Consider the following 16820-nt stretch of genomic DNA (forward strand, 5'->3'; position numbering starts at 1 on the left):
TTGCCCAATTGATGCACAATTCTCTGACCAGATTGCCGCACTTCTCAAGCCGCCACCTCCACAAGAAGTCCAGGCATCAACTCTTTTCTCCTTTTTTTTGCACTCTGTTTTGTTTGTCGAAGTTATGCTTAAGTTCAAATGTGTTTTAGTCAATTAACTGTTTGATAAATGTTCGCAGAAATATTTTGAAGAGCTATTAGCCACTAGACAATGCGATGGCCTCAAAGTTAAACCTACTCCACATTATGGAAAAGGTATTTCTTTCTCCACGGTTCATATAAGAAATTTCACTGCGAGTTGAGACGCTTGTTTTATGTGTGTTTGTGAACCAGTGCTGATTGGATTTAGATCATATAGCCACCTCCACTAGTTTTGTATTGATTGTCTAATGTTCTGATATGAAACTAAAGTTAATAACTTGGTGAGGAATTTCAAAGTGTGGATTTGCTTAACCACTTGTTAGGGAATTTTGAAATGTGGGTTTGCTTACCCAGAACGAATTTGTACTAAAGTTCAGTTCTTTCATGGGTTTTATTAATATACGGAGAAAGGTCTTAAATATCCTTAAAGTATCAAAATTGGTTAAAAAATACCCCTCGTTTACCTTTTGGCCTCAAAATACCCTTAGGGTTAACCTTTAGGGACCTATAATGCCATTTTCGCAAACGGACTACTTAGTCCATATAATTAACTATTTCATTTATTACGTGGCGTTATCTAATTGGTTGAAAAGTTAATTAATTAAAACTTAATTTATCTTACCCAAACCTGGATCCACCCGACTAAAACTACCGATCCATCCTTTCTAAACCCATTACCCATCCTTTCTTAACCCATTTCTTAAAGAAAACCCTAAACATTTCCCCCCAACTTCATCAGGTCTTGGAGCGGTGATATTCAAGTAAGAACTGAAGATAATCGATTCGCTACTCCGATATTCAAGTTAGAACTAAAGATTTATTCTTAATAGTTAGGGTTTAGTTTTCATAAATATTGTGTAATGATTGTTTGATTGAATGTATTTCGTAAATAGTTAAGGTTTAGTTTTATTCGATTTTTGATTGCATTTGGTCAATTGTATCATAATGTTGTGAAGTTAGTGTAGTGTTGACATTTTCTGAAGTCAGGGCTTGTTGTTGCTTACGTGTTTTATATATTGTTTTCTCGAGTTAGAGCTTTTGTTGCTTACATATTTTAAAGGATTTTTTTGAGTTTATTTCATATTTTTGAACCTTGTGTATTGGTGTCTCGATTAGGTTCATGGGAAGTAGGTATGTGTGTGACTATACAGTTTTTATGGATATTTTGGGTTTATTCATACTTTTTAACCTTGTGTATTGGTGTCTTGATTAGGTGCATGTGAATTAGGTATGTGTATGACTTTACTATTCTCAATTTGTGCATTTTTTGTTTGTTTTTAGTGTTGTATTCTATGTGTAGTTGAAATAAATAATGTTAGTGGTCCCTATAACTTTACCACCGTTATCTTCAAATTAAATAATGTTAGTTTTCCTACAACTTGTTGTGTTTATGGCTGACAAGTTCCTTTCCACTTTTTTTTTTGTCTGCCATGTGAAATTTTTTGAAGAATGACTTAAAAAGTGGATTTGGTATTTAATTATGGGGGCAAGTGGGTCCTGTCTCCTCAAGTTGTGTAAATTAAAAAATTAAATCAAACTTGGCATGAATATGATGTGGATTTGCTGTCATATATTGACATTTGCTCAGAGTTTATTGAGAAATGTGGTTTTAGGGTTGTGAAACAATTGCTAATAACAGGGCCAACTGGTACGTATTATTTGCTTGAGGATGATTCAAGCATTAGGACTCTACAAACTGCTCTGTCTAGTGATCTTCAATTATTTGTTGTAGATGAGGGTGAAACTACTGTTCTTATCACTAATATTTGTGACCTGAACAAGCCTTACCATGCTGTACCAGTAGAGGTAGGAGGTGATAGTGAACCAAACGAGGAGGATGAGGTTGAGAATGAACCTATTCCTAGTGGTTACAATAGTGATGAATTGGAAGTCTTTAGAAAGGAAAAGAGTAGAGAGATTAATGACAAGCTAGACAAATTCTTAGAGTTGGAAAATGGTATGTGCTTTAAAGATCTTAAAGAAGCTAAAAGAATTGTGAGCTTTTACTCTATTATTAGAAAGGTTGCACTTAAAGTTGATAAAAGTGACTCTATTAGATTGAGATATTTGTGTGATATTGGTTGTCCATTTGAGTGTTTGATATCTGAAGATAGGAAAAATCAGGGATTTAAAATTAAGACCTTGAACACAAATCACTCAGAAAATGCTTTTAAGAACAGAAGAGCCACTCAAGAAGCTTTAGCACACTACTTAAAGAAAAAACTTCAAAATAATCCAAAGTACAAGGTGAAAGATATGAGACAAGATTTGGATGATAATTTTAATTTAAATGTTAGCTATTCCAAGACGAAGAGGGTTAAAAGGCTTGTGTTAGAGAAATTGGAGGGTAGCTACATAGATGAATTCAATAAGTTGGAGGGTTATGCTCAAGAATTGAGGGACAACAACCCTAGTGCTGATGTTATCATAAATATATCTAGAGAGGCATTGGAACAAGGAAAAAAAAAGATTCTTAAGAATGTATGTGTGCATTCAAGCTTTAACAAATGGTTGGAAAGGAGGTTTGAGACCATTTATAGGGTTCGATGAAGCTTTTTTAGAAGGAAAATGCAAGGGAATCTTATTGGTTGCAATGGGACAAGATTCAGTGAAACACCTCTATCTGTAATGCCATTTTCGCAAGTGCATCAATTGATAAGACCTTTCTATATTAAGCTACACATTAAGATTGTGTAGCTTATAGGTTAGCTTGTTAGTTTCTATTTTTAGGTTAGAAAGGCCTTTCGCAAGTGCATCAATTGATAAGTCCTTTCGCAAGGCTAAGTTCTTCTATAGTCATACACATTAAGCTAACCTATATATAGAAACTAACATTTAGATTAAGGTAATATAAAAGATGACAATATAAACAGTAACAAATCACTTTGATTCTAATATCTTCTAACATCTCGATTATAGGTTTTGCCCTTGCATCTAGTATCCATTTGTTGAATGACTCTGTAAAATTATTCTCACATGAGTGATTTTTGTAGACTGTGTCAAAATAAGCCCTGCACTAGTTTTGTGCAGGGTACCATACCAAATCCTTTGCAGCTTTAGACACTGCACCCATGACTTTCAATTGATCTTGAAATTCTTCTTCATAGGTGCTTCAGGCAGGCCAACTAGTGCAGGGTACCATACCAAATCCTTTGCAGCTTGTTTAGACACAACACCCATGACTTTCGATTGATCTTGAAATTCTTCTTCATAGGTGCTTAAGGCAGACCACCATAGTAACTTCTTCATCTGTACACCTTTCCAAGCCTTGCTCTAATTAGCTTCTATGCGCCTTACACACCATCTATAATGTGCTTTAGGAAACACATGACTAACAACATCCGTAGCCTCTGTAACAATAAACATCATAACAAGTTAAAGTATTATTTGTATAAGAATTTAATTGAAAATTAGAAACTTATAAAAAAGTGTCAAACAACTACCTTTTGCATATCAGACATAAATGTTACTCCTTCAGCATTTGCCAGGTCTAGAGAATGTCTTAGCAACTCAACAAACCATTTCCATGTTCTGGATGTTTCTCTGGCCACCACTGGCCAAGCAAGTGGGTAGAAGTGTTTCACTGAATCTTGTCCCATTGCAACCAATAAGATTCCTTTGCATTTTCCTTTCAAAAAAGTCTCATCCAGCCCTATAAAAGGCCTCAAACCTCCTTCCCAACCATTTTTTAAAGCTTGAATGCACACATACATTCTTCAGAATCTTCTTTTTCCTTGTTCCAAAGCCTCTCTAATTATATTTATGATAACATCAGTACCAGGGTTGCTATCCCTCAATTCTTGAACATAACCCTCCAACTTATTGAATTCATCAATGTAGCTACCCTCCAATTTCTCTAATCTAACACAAGCCTTTTAACCCTCTTCATCTTGGAATAGCTAACATTAAAATTATCATCCAAATCTTGTCTCATATCTTTCACCTTGTACTTTGGATTATTCTGAAGTTTTTTCTTAAACTACTGTGCTAAAGCTTCTTGAGTGGCTCTTCTGTTCTTAAAAGCATTTTCCCTACATGAGTGTTTTGTGTTCAAGGTCTTAATTTTGAATCCCTGATTTTCCTATCTTCAGATATCAAACACTCAAATAGACAACCAATATCACACAAATATCTCAATCTAGTAGAGTCACTCTTATCAACTTTAAGTGCAACCTTTCTAACAATAGAGTAAAAGCTCACAATTCTTTTAGCTTTTTTAAGATCTTTAAAGCACATACCCTTTCCAACTCTAAGAATTTGTCTGGCTTGTCATTGATCTCTCTGCTCTTTTCCTTTCTAAAGACTTCCAATTCATCACTATTGTAATCACTAGGAATAGGTTCATTCTGATCCTCATCCTCCTTATTTGATTCATAATCAGTTCCTACCTCTACTGGCACAACAGGGTAAGGCTTGTTCAGGTCACAAATATTAGGGATAAGAACAATAGTTTCACCTTCATCTACAACAAACACTAAACGGACTAGACATAACAATTTGTAGAGTCCTAATGCTTGAATCATCCTCAACCAAATAATACGTACCAGTTGGCCTGTTACTAGCAGTTGTTTCACAACCCTAAACCATATTTCTCAATGAACACTGAGCAAATGTCAATATATGATAGCAAATCCACATCGTCCATGCCAAGTTTGATTCAATTTATAATGTACACAACTTGAGGAGACAGGACCTACTTGCCCCCATAATTAAATACCAAATCCACTTTTTCAGTCATTCTTCAAAATTTTCACATGGCAGTAAAAAAAAATGAAAAGGAACTTGTCAGCCATAAAAACAACAAGTTATAGGAAAACTAACATTATTTAATTTGAAGATAAGGGTGGTAAGGTTATATGGACCACTAACATTATTTATTTCAACTTCACATAGAATACAACACTGAAAACAAACAAAAAAAATGCACAAATTGAGAACAGTAAAGTCATACACATACCTACTTCACATGCACCTAATCAAGACACCAATACACAAGGTTAAAGAATATGAAAAAATCCTTTAAAACAGACACATACCTACTTCACATTCACCTAATCAAGACACCAATACACAAGGTTCAAAAAAATGAAATAAACTCGAAAAAATCCTTTAAAAACTGTATAAAACATGTAAGCACAATGTCATAAAAAAAAACATATAAGCAACAAAAGCCCTAACTCGAGAAAACAATATATAAAACATGTAAGCAACAAAAAGTCCTAACTTCAGAAAACAATGTATAATGTCAACACTACACTAACTACACAACATTATAGTACAATAGACCAAATGCAATAAAAAATCGAATAAACTTAACCCTAACTATTTACGAAATACATTCAATCAAACAATCAGTACATAATATTTATGAAAACTAAAACCCTAACTATTAAGAATAAGTCTTCAGTTTTTACTTTAATATCGGAGTAGCAAGTCGATTATCATCAGTTCTTAGTTGAATATCGCCTCTCCAAGACCTGATGAAGTTGGGCGAAATGTTTAGGGTTTTCTTTAAGAAATGGGTTAAGAAAGGATGTGTAATGAGTTTAGAAAGGATGGGTCGGTAGTTTTAGTCAGGTTTGGGTAGGATCAGTGTTGTGAAAGGCGATTGCCTCGTCGCCAATGGCGAGAGGCGAGGCGATCTTTAAAAGGCGACGCCATGGCGACAAATGCGAGAGGCGAGAAAGGCATCACCTTTTATACTTTAAAAAAAGGCGACCAATTTAGGATTTTAAAAGTTAAAAGGTAATTTTAGGGTTTTCGACTAGACTCCGCGGGCGACCAACTAGAATTTTTTGGCGACTCCAAAGTCCAACCAACACGTTCTTCTCCAGATTTCTTCTTCCTTTATTTCTTTTTCCTTCTTCTTCAGACTTCAGAGTCATTTCTACCCTTGTTTTTTTCATTGTTTTGATTTTTGTTCTATTTTTTCCTCATTCAAGTTCTAAGTATGTACTAAATCTATTTTCAGTTTTTGAATTGAAATATTTGCTAATATGTTATTGCTATTGAGATTTTGATTATTTATACATGCAATTAAATATTTTAATTTTTTGGTATTAATTGGGCTACACTTCAAAAAGGTGAGTACCTCGCCGCTTGGGCGAGGCAGACCCTTGTTGCCTTTTATCGCCTTTCGCTATCCAAAACCCTGGGTAGGATAAATTAAGTTTTAATTAATTGACTTTTCAACCAATTAGATAACGCCACATAATAAATGAAATAGTTAATATATGGACTAAGTAGTCCTTTTGCGAAAATGGCATTATAGGTCCCTAAAGGTGAACCCCAAGGATATTTTGAGGCCAAAAGGTAAACGAGGGGTATTTTTGTACCAATTTCGATACTTTAAGGGTATTCTAGACCCTTCTACGACCAATATATCAGCACTATATTGAGATTTGTGGGATCACAGGGGTTTATGCCGAGACGGACTTCAAAGAAGAGCAGCTTGTCTTGAAGGATCAAATGCTAGCTGGTGCCCAACATTCTTCAAATAAGGTATTGCTGATTGAACTAGCTGCACAGTATCGTTTTCTTCATTGCAGTAATCATCTGACTTTTTTGTATTTTTTCACTTCTCTCTTGGGTGACATGCTTCACTTTGATCTTTTTCATGTGGCAGGTAGACTGCTTGGTATGTAGTTATTGTTTCTGCTTTATTGGGTCAATAGAGCTTCAAATTGGGAGGAAGCTATATTTAGAACAGCTGGGTGTCTCCCCTCATGATGAGTGTCGTATGCAAAAAGATTGTTATAACTCTGATGCATCTGTTGAAGAAGATGATTCTGATGTAGAAGATCAGCAAGCCTCTGGAGAATGTTCTTCTAGCCCTTCAAAAGATAAAATTTCTCTCCCTAAGGATGTGGTCGAGTCATTGTTTAATGGCGAGATGCAACTACCATATTCTGAGAAGTTCTCATTGCCTCCAATTGTTTCTTGTCCTGGTGGATGTAAAGAGAACTACTATTGCAGGTAAACATTCTGCTCTTTTCTATACATAAGAAAATTCATTCAATAATGCAAAACATCCAAAATTTATTTTCTACCGTAATTAACAGTAACAAAACAATGAGATTGCATAATATGACATAAGCAGCTTTTGACACATTTCTAGTCATGCTGAAGAGGATCCTTCCAACATCATAATGCTATCTTCTTATTCCAATTGAAGGGTTTTTCTATCTTCATTGTGTTTGAATCTTGTCCATTTCATTGGCTGCATGGAGGAACACCTCGCATTTTGCTTTATGAATTGTGCAGGGTTTCAGCTTCTTGAACAACCTTTCTACCATCTAGGAGTAGACCTAAAAGCCTTCTTCGAGGCACCTTCTTTTTGTTGCAGGCTGGCAGCTATTCAGAAAGTACATGAGGTAGCTGGCATAGCCATATAAATATGTAGTTCTGAGGTGTCTGTCTCAGCTGCTAAAATTAGAATATTGAACTATTAACTCTAAATGAGAAAACAGATGAACAAATGTTGGTGTTACATTTTCTGTGGTCATATCCTTCTGCTATTCACAAAGCTAAATAGCTTTAGGTATTGGACACCTCTCCCGTGGATGAGCTTGCTTTTATCATTTTTGCTTCTCATTGTACCACTCAATGACTCTTCTTGTACTTGACCATCACTACGACTGAATAATTTACAAACCTTTTTATTTTTTTTGCAGCAAATCTTGCGCGGAGGCTGATTGGGAGTCTTTTCATTCTTTGCTGTGCACGGGGGAGGGGTCTAAGTCATTAAGCTCAAAGGCGCTTCAGAAATTTATAGAACATGCTAATGGTAAGGTTTTAATGTGACTGCTACCTATTATGGCAGTCTTAGTTCATAACTTGCCTACCCACTTATCTTGTTATTCAAGCTATTTCCTTTTCTTTCTTCTGCCAGATACAAATGACATTTTCCTTCTTGCTGCAAAGGTAAGTCCTTCTCTTTTCTTGGTGCAACTTGCCTCTTTCCTCTTTTTCAATTTTCCTGTCAAACTGCAAAGTATTTTGAAGAATAGTTCCTATTTTCTAATGTATTTCATCTCTTGTTATTTTCATGTCAAACTGCAATTCTTCTTTGGTAAAGTGAGGTGTATATGCAAAGACATAAGTCTCTGTGTTTGTATGTCTTGCTACATGTTGGAAACCTGCTTAAGCAATTCCTTGCAAACAAATTTTTGTTTTTTATAGGTAATTTCTTTCACCATTTTGAGACATAAGAAGTTGAAAGAAAGTCGTCATGAGGGAAAAGGGAAGCAGGTTATTTCAGAAAGTATTGATTTTTCTTTACTGGGGGAGGCATGGAAGCCCGTGTCCATGGGATACAAAAGAAGGTACTTAATTACTCTTCACAAGTTGCTATAAACTGAATTTCAATCCCGTTGAAGAAAAACTTATGCTTTCACAAGAAAGTGCATATTCTTGCCCAATTATTAATATCGTATATTGTCTTTACTGAATTACATCTGAATGATGCTGGCTAGCTGCATGATTGTAGCACTTGCTGGATATTCCCCCAAGAAAGGAAATGTGGAATGAGTCATATCTCAATCCACTTTAAGAATCATTTTTGTTCAAAAATTGACTCATATTCATCTGTTGCAACACAGTGCTACTGACGATAACATTGAGAAAAATATTGAAAATTTCAAACAACTCAAAATTTTGTCTAGTCTCTTGAGGGATTAATCATATTTGGTAATGAAACCATTGGCTCTTTTAGTTGTCTTGGCATTCAAGTGTCACCCCTCGAGCCTACACCCTGGGCAGGATTGGCACTCGAGAACCATTGCTGGCCCCAAGTGAACCCTGGCCTGGCTTACTTACTCAACGGAAGACTTAACTTAACAAGATAAACCCAAACAAAACTTAGAATGTTATAAAGAAAACATTCAACTAGCCAATACGACAAACTCAAGTCTCAACATAAGATAATGAAAATGAAAAGACTAAAGAACTAACATTTGACCGTCTATGAAGCCTCTAAACAATTGAGATGGATGTTGGGACAAGACCCACGACATCTTAATGAACTAATAATAATACTGAAAGCAATAAAAGGGATCCTCCGAAAAGCAAGGAGGCTCACCACACGACTCTGAGTGCTCACTGGATCAACGATGCGTTGGATGCTGATCCTGGTTACCTGTGTCTGCATCATACAAAGATGCAGGCCAAATGACATCAGTACATTGAATGTACGAGTATGCGAGGGGAATTCTAAAACGAGACATAAGCTTGAAAGGAACTGAAGAACTTACCTGGCTCAACTCAACTTACTGAACTCATTTCAATATAAAGCAGTATAAAACAAATGCAATATAATGAAAAACTTTTAAAACATGGATGTCAATTATGTGTGTATGCAAAAATACAATATACCTTTGAGATGTATGTAAAAATACAAATAAACTGTGTATATAAGAATACAATTACTTATGTGGGAGTTTCTCTAACCGACAACCATCACGTAAGAGCTATTGGGATGATACATCGTTTTGCCTCACGCTGCCAGGGCCGTCCTATACCTTGCCGATGGTATAGAACCTGACTACTAAGTGGATCCACTAGTCTATGCTTAAAAACACTAAGGAATCATCTAAAAAGTATGACCCTTTTCTACCCATGATGGCTACATGGTGTATGGGGGTTGGGAGTTGTCTGAACTCTCCCCCATATCGGTGCTCAATACTACTCCCAATATATGATACTAGCTCTTATGGTTAAAAACATACTTCTTTCTGTGATTTGAGATAATTGCTCAAAAACTTAGCTCAAGGGCTATCTTGGAAATCAAAGTTTTCTCTCTTGTTTAATTGTGAAAGCGTTTACTCTTTTTTGAAAACTAGCTCAAAGGCTCTTTGGAAATCAAGGTTTCCTTTTCTTGTTTAAATGTGAAAACATTTTAAAACTCTTTGGGAATACATAGTCCCCATATACTCTTTGAAGAAATGAACTTCAACCTTTACTCTTTACTCTGTACTCTGTACTCAACTTGAATTTTAAGTCTTAAAACAAAGTTAAAACATTTGGAAAAACTCTAAGAACTTCTCTTGACTTGACTCTTACTTTCCTTGAATTGAATTATGAATTCAAGGTTCATAATCTCATGTTTATGTATGATTTCATGATGTTTAGACGTACCTTAGAGTGTTGGAATCAACTAGGAAACATAGGTACGTTGCTAAGGAACTAGTATGGAAAGAAGGGGGAAAAATGGGAAGAACTGGTGTTCTTGGTGCTCTGAGAGGCGCGGGACGCCAACCTTAAAACTTCAGAGGTTGGGGTGGGGCGCGCTGGCTGGCGCGGCGCCCCAGGCCCCTTCCCAGGTGCACTCCAACTTTTCTCCTTCGTTTTTCAACTCTAAACCCCCTATTTCGACTTGGTTCTTTCCCCAAACACTTAGAATCAACTATACCATCAATATGTGCAAGATCCAACTCGAAATCACACCCAATTACACGAATCAATCTCAAGAAACTTCAACAACAAGAACCCACAAGATTTCAAACGAATTAACATCAAGAACTCATAGGATTTGCTTTCAAAAGTATACAACTTCGCTGAATTGAATCATAATTGGTGCGTGGGTGAACTAACCCAATGTTATGTGATCTCACATACCTCGTAGGGATCACCCCTTGACGAAATCCACGATCTTAGCTTCGAGAATTTGACGATTCTTTCTTCTTCTCCTCTTTTCTCTTCTTTTTTTCTCTTCTCTAAAACCCTAACTCAATATTTAAAAGCGTAAACTGAATCCTATCAGTTTAGACCTTAATTAATTACTAAAAAACGAAATTAAGTCATGGGGTATGGAAAAGACCATAATGCCCTTATAAAATCCGGATTAGACTTTCCTTATTTGAACAACCCAACTTCAAATGGGCATATCTCACTCGTACGAACTCGGAATTGAGTAAACTCGGCGGCGTTGGAAAGATTATTCCAAGATCTTTCCTACAATATCTGGAAGCACACCTAACTCATCCTGAGGTAGGAGTTATGGTCGTTTGAAGTTGACCAAAAACTCATTCTTAACTTAACTTAAACAAATTTCCAGATTTTTTCATTCCTTCCAAAAATGACTCTTTCTAATTCTAGCTCTTTCTAGTTTTTTCAATTAGCGAGATGTTACATCAAGTTTGTTTTGTTTCCATATCTTAGTTATTATCTTAATTTACAAACTTGATGCATCTTGACGTTGCTTAATTTTTGTTTAGATATCCTACAAAATACTATGCCATTTTGAGTAAAGAAGCAATATTACTTCTTGTTGTGACCTAAGATAAAATAAGTTAAAGCATTTCCTCTCTAATAGAAGCTTTTCCATGAGGTGGTTGTACATTTATTATTAAAGAAACTCCATGTGTAAGGCAAACCTTAATCAGAAACTTGGAGGTATCATAAGCAAATCTCGTATCGACCAAATACAGCAAAGATGTCGAGTATATAAGGAAACAAACCTTAAGACCAACTAAGGGTTTTTTTCTTCTTCTTTGATAACCGAGAAATCCGTCTAGGAGCCACCCTTCGGACCAATCACAGCTTTCTAAACTCGGTGGATAATGGACCTGCTCCTCTACCCTTCTCCACTTAAATACTGAGCTTCGCTTTGCATGGTGTGGGGCTTGACTTGTGACCTAAGCCACAAATCCTCCACCTTTTGCCCCTCAAGCTAGGCCTTGAGGGCGGGGGTTTTAAGCATGAGGGTCTAAGCCCGAAGTGGACAATATCACCTATGGATTGGGCTATTAGAATTACAATTCAATATTATCAGAGAAGAAAAAGTCTTGGGTTCAAGTCTAATTGCTACCCTTAAAAAATTTCCTTGTGCTTGGCCCACAATGATGAATTATGCCAATACGTGAGAAGGTGTATTTGTAGACCTAAGATAAATAAATAATGGTGTTCTCTCTCTTTAGTTTAAACTCTTAGAGGTGGTCACATAGTTCAATATTTTTATGCTTATTGAATCTTCTAGGCAGAGCATAGAGGTTTAACTGGTTTCTTAATTTTACAAGGATTATAATTCCTAGATTATTTAGGACTATGGTTCTTTGAATCTCTTTTTCTTGTAAAAGAAATAACTCAATAAATGGTAAAACTTTCACCATTAATGATATTTGTCCTTGACTTTCATTTATTTTTCAAAAACTTCAAGGGTTTGCTTATATTAGCCCCTTAATAGTCTTTTCTCTGGGTTTCCCCTCTATAAATTGGGGACACGACAGATGTCTATACAACATACACTTGATGCTGATACATCTATAAAAACTTATCTTACCAAAAAGATAAAAAAATTTAAAATTAAATTAGAGGAACAACATGAATCAACATAGAAGGCCTTCCAAACATGCTGCAATGCTTCCTTGAAGGATAATAAGAGTGATGAGCCTATAAGCTCCAAGACATGATTATTTGTGTTTTAAGGTTCCTGCATTTTCCCCTATAACAAATAACTTGAATTTTTTTGGTGTAGTTGTGTTTCAAGATGACAAATTTAAATACAACATAAATATTATTCAGAGCTCAACTTTCTAAAACTGAAATTTTTTAATTTTCTTTTTCGCGAAATAGTAAAATCTTCCTATGAGGAGTATCAGGTGTCTGTGCCAGGCTGATGCATGATTATTCTACTAGTCAAGTTTCTATTGTAGTTTGAAGTGACTTTTTGTATAGGTGGTGGGATTGCATTGCTTTGCCAGCTGATGTTGATGGTTCCGATGAAGCTTCATTTAGAATGCAAATGAAGGAGCTGGCATTAACGGTAATCCTCCTTGGTCCCGATGTAACCTGCTTGCGTTTTCCACCATCACTTCAATCTGCTGAAGTATCTCTAATTTGTCAGCTTCAGCTGCATTGGCATAGTTTTTTCACCAGTCATCAATCATCAGTTAAAATTGTTAAATTACTCTCCTTGAGGGCAGCAAGTTGACTCTATTATTAGATCAAAAAAGGGTCTACTTCTCTTCTATTTTGGCTGAAACAGATGAGCGTGTCGCAACTCTCCTTTTTTATAAGATCTCTTCCATATTTGGTCTTCACGGACCAGTTTCGAGCAGGAAGAACCTTTTCCCCTAATCGTTATTTACATGTTAAGAGTATGTTGGTTTTTTCTCCCAGAAGATAATGGAGCCTACTATTCCTACTGTAATTGATGTGAAAGTTGCATACTACAAATCTCGATCAAATTAAATGTGCAAGATATAAAGTGTAAATAATCAAAAGCTAAAACCACATTAATGAATTTCCAATTTGATTATCTCATGCATCATCAGTTTTCTCCTAAGAATCAATGTTGTTCTGATGTTGCCTGGAGTACAATGTGTCATCGCCTAATCTGAAACTATTACTCAATTGCATTCCAAAAAAAATAACAACACATGGTCATAATGTAGCGAGACAATTGGAAGAAAACACTATGTTGTATAAGTCTTGCTTAGGAGTTAAGTTTAAGTGCATTTGTCAAAATTATGTGCTCTCTTGCTGCTTTATACATGAACCTCCGTACCTGTGTATTTTGTTTTATACTTATCTGCATTTCATTGGTCATGCTTCTTGGATTTCTATACTGCAATTTAATTTATCAGTTTGAATTATCCAGTCTCTGCAGCTCCTCAAGGAGGCTATCTTTGATGAGGAATGCCAGCCATGTATCCTAATTACTTGTGAATCATTTGACTGCTCCTCTTATCTGTAGTAATTTTCGGTATCTATGTTGGTCAAGATGGAATCCTTGACTCTTACCAGTGTTCTCACTTGAAATATATGGCAATATCATTGGCATGTTTGAGCTGAATAACCTGTAAGTATATGATAGATAAACTGCCTTAGTTTTATTTCCAGCATGCGTGCAATAAATCTGATGATCTTTTGCCATCTTCTGCATATCGCATGCAAAATAAAATTTTGCCTCTTCCCAAATGGATGTCCTAATTTGAGTTGGCAAATTTACTACGAGAGTTCCTTGTTGCATAACATATTCTTTGAAATCATTAGGGCTAGAACAATTTAAAGCAGGGGTGAGAAGCATAGGTGCCATCTGCAGATAATATTTTGGTATTGATAATTTGCTCCTTCTCAAAAGTGGCCATTATTTTGGAATGGCCTAAATAATGGATGATGAGCTTGGCGCATTTGATTTTTGACTTGTACATTTCTCCTGGCATGCTGTGTATTTATACTTTATTTTATTCTGTTCTTAGTTTATTTTTATATTATATGTTGCTGCTGTGAACTTATTAAAACCCTTGCTTGTTAATAGTGATTTGGTGGTAGAGTCACCAGTGGAGGATTACTTTCTGTATATTGATGATCTTCCTCTCTCTGAAAAGGTTAAAACCGATTCCTCTATGTGCTTGTGAAGCTTGCTAGCATGCAGAAATTTGACAGCATTACTTTTATGATAAATTGGCAGGGAGAGGTTGAGCAAACCACAAAGCCTATCCTGGATGCTCTTGGTGATGACTATTCAATTTGTTGTCAAGGTATACTATGATGTGTGACGTGAATATCAAGGGTGATCTAAACTCCTACACACACACACACACACACCCCACACTAGGTTCAAGGTTTCTTAAGACAAAGTTGTGGTTGGCAGTAGATATATGGTGTTAGGGGTGGAGACAATATACAATTAGAGATATCTGTGACTACAAGCTTAAAATTTCTGAGTTCTATTTAAAAAGGAGACATCATGGCTGGGGACTTTGCATGTGGCTCTAGCATTTAGCTGATAGGATGCATTTTCTCTGAACTTCATTGGTTGTTGAGTAGTTCATTGCTTTCAAATTCTGCAAGAGACAGTTCTCCTTTATATACCATAGGCAATCTTAGAAGTTCGTCTTTCAGAAGGGGTATTTGCTGCTAGCGGTTCAACTAATGCAGAAGTTGACAAGGCATGTTTAATACAATTGCACATCTTTGCTACCTTCTGTAGTGCTAAAGAATATGAACCCGATTTTCTCTGTTTTATTGATTTGGAAGTGTTGTACAATAGTCATTGCTTTATTTAGAATAATTAGTTCTTGGAAAGGACATAAGTAGCTGCTGGGAATTTAAAAAAAAAGTTGTGCGTCCAAGTGGTGGCTCTTTACTTTTCCAATTCTGGTTCTACCTAGTTTTATGTGTATATATCCGAATCATAATCACAACCAATCTTTGATAAAAGGTACTGCATTTTTCCCCTTGCAAAGCTGTATGAACCATTCCTGCAGACCTAATGCAAAAGCTTTTAAGCGAGAAGAGGTATGTTCCGATATCTGCAAATTCTTACTTTCTTATTCTTTTCTCTGAATGGAATAACCTCTCAAATAGGAAGAAAGAACTAGAAGTGCAAGATAAGACTTGATTTCAGGCAATGAATGAAACCTGTAAAGCAGATAAATGACTAGTGTAGTGAGTTCTCTGCAGGTAGGTATGGCGTTGCAACTTGGTTAGGGGCTCTAATTGCCCCTGTTTCAATGTTGTCTCCGACATTCTTGAAAGTAGAGAACTTATGGACAAATCATTATCTGGAATATCTGTGAAATCTGGCTGGATATTTATAAACTATGCTTTAAACCAGCTTCAAATTCTTAACCCTGAGCATTTAATCATGCTCAGTAATATATTCTTCATAAATTGTGAAACATATTTATAAGACGATTCTGAACGTTTGATACTGCATTATTAGGATCGAGATGGCCAAGCAACCATAATTGCTCTTCAACCAATTGCCAAAGGAGAAGAGGTAAGCTCTTGTGTTTATAGTTACAAATTCATTGTGCTTCGGAGAATTTACTTGCAGAGTCACTGGTTAATAAGCTCCGAGGTGTTGATATCTGCAGATAACTATTTCATATATCGACGAGGACCTTCCTTTTGAAGAGAGACAGGCATTACTCGCAGACTATGGTTTCAGATGTGGATGCTCCAAATGTCTAGAGGAAACTTAGTTAAAGATTAATGGCAACTTCTTCTTTTTGAGAATGGCCACAGTTTTGGAACATGTAACTGATGTACAATATGGATTTAGAGGCATAATTTTATCTCATTATCTCGATAAGGTGTCTGCAACTAGAACAATTAATAGAGCTGTTTGTCTCACTTCATTTTTCTTTTTTATCCGCCAGCCATAAAATCGATGTAGTTTGTTCAAAAATATAAAAAATCGGACTTAATCGATCGATGTGTACTCTAATGTAGGAGGGGATTATAAGGTGGTGAATAGAGTTTTTATCAATAAGGTGAAAGTGTAAGCAACCAATTAATTGAGTTAGTGATTCGAGATTAAATTGTAACTTACTCCTAAGCACTTTTTTTTTTGGCACAACATTTTCAGTTGTCAGGTGTCAATGCAAAATCAAAGGATAAATTACCTATATACACACCTTTATTTTTCATAATTTCTATTATTTCCTACCATTTTAAAATATTTCCAAAATCCCTCTTTTTCCTTCCAAATCCCATTGTTCCTGGATACATAAAGTTGTACACGTTTCTCTTCCCATTTTAACTCCTTATTTCACTCCCTCAGTCTCTTCCTATTTTCACTCACTCAATCTCTTCCTATTTTCACTCCCTCAATCTTTACTTCATTTTTTTTATTTTCAGATTTGTTCTCTCTCCTTTTAGTAAGATGACTCCACAATTTTCTTCGAAGAACCCAAGTAAGTCTTCGCTCCACAATTTTTACCAAAGAACTAC

At 35.8% G+C, this 16820-nt stretch overlaps 1 protein-coding gene and 1 pseudogene across 1 annotated transcript; both read left to right on the forward strand.

The window, feature by feature from the left end:
• Window positions 1-181: 181 nt before the first annotated feature.
• Window positions 182-16161, forward strand: LOC125817575 (histone-lysine N-methyltransferase ATXR2). The gene is made up of 14 exons (XM_049497119.1): window positions 182-254; window positions 6556-6641; window positions 6766-7115; window positions 7814-7926; window positions 8032-8063; window positions 8322-8464; window positions 12813-12900; window positions 13738-13786; window positions 13884-13938; window positions 14398-14467; window positions 14551-14620; window positions 15304-15380; window positions 15808-15864; window positions 15962-16161. Exons 2-14 carry the CDS (start codon window positions 6609-6611, stop codon window positions 16067-16069), a joined length of 1245 nt encoding a protein of 414 aa, XP_049353076.1. The 5' UTR covers window positions 182-254; window positions 6556-6608; the 3' UTR covers window positions 16070-16161.
• LOC125817576 (uncharacterized) lies at window positions 1590-2690 on the forward strand (annotated as a pseudogene).
• Window positions 16162-16820: the final 659 nt, after the last annotated feature.

The sequence above is a fragment of the Solanum verrucosum genome, unplaced genomic scaffold (genome assembly GCF_900185275.1).
Source record: "Solanum verrucosum unplaced genomic scaffold, falcon-dt-bn FXZP01000280.1, whole genome shotgun sequence".
Lineage (NCBI taxonomy): Eukaryota > Viridiplantae > Streptophyta > Magnoliopsida > Solanales > Solanaceae > Solanum > Solanum verrucosum.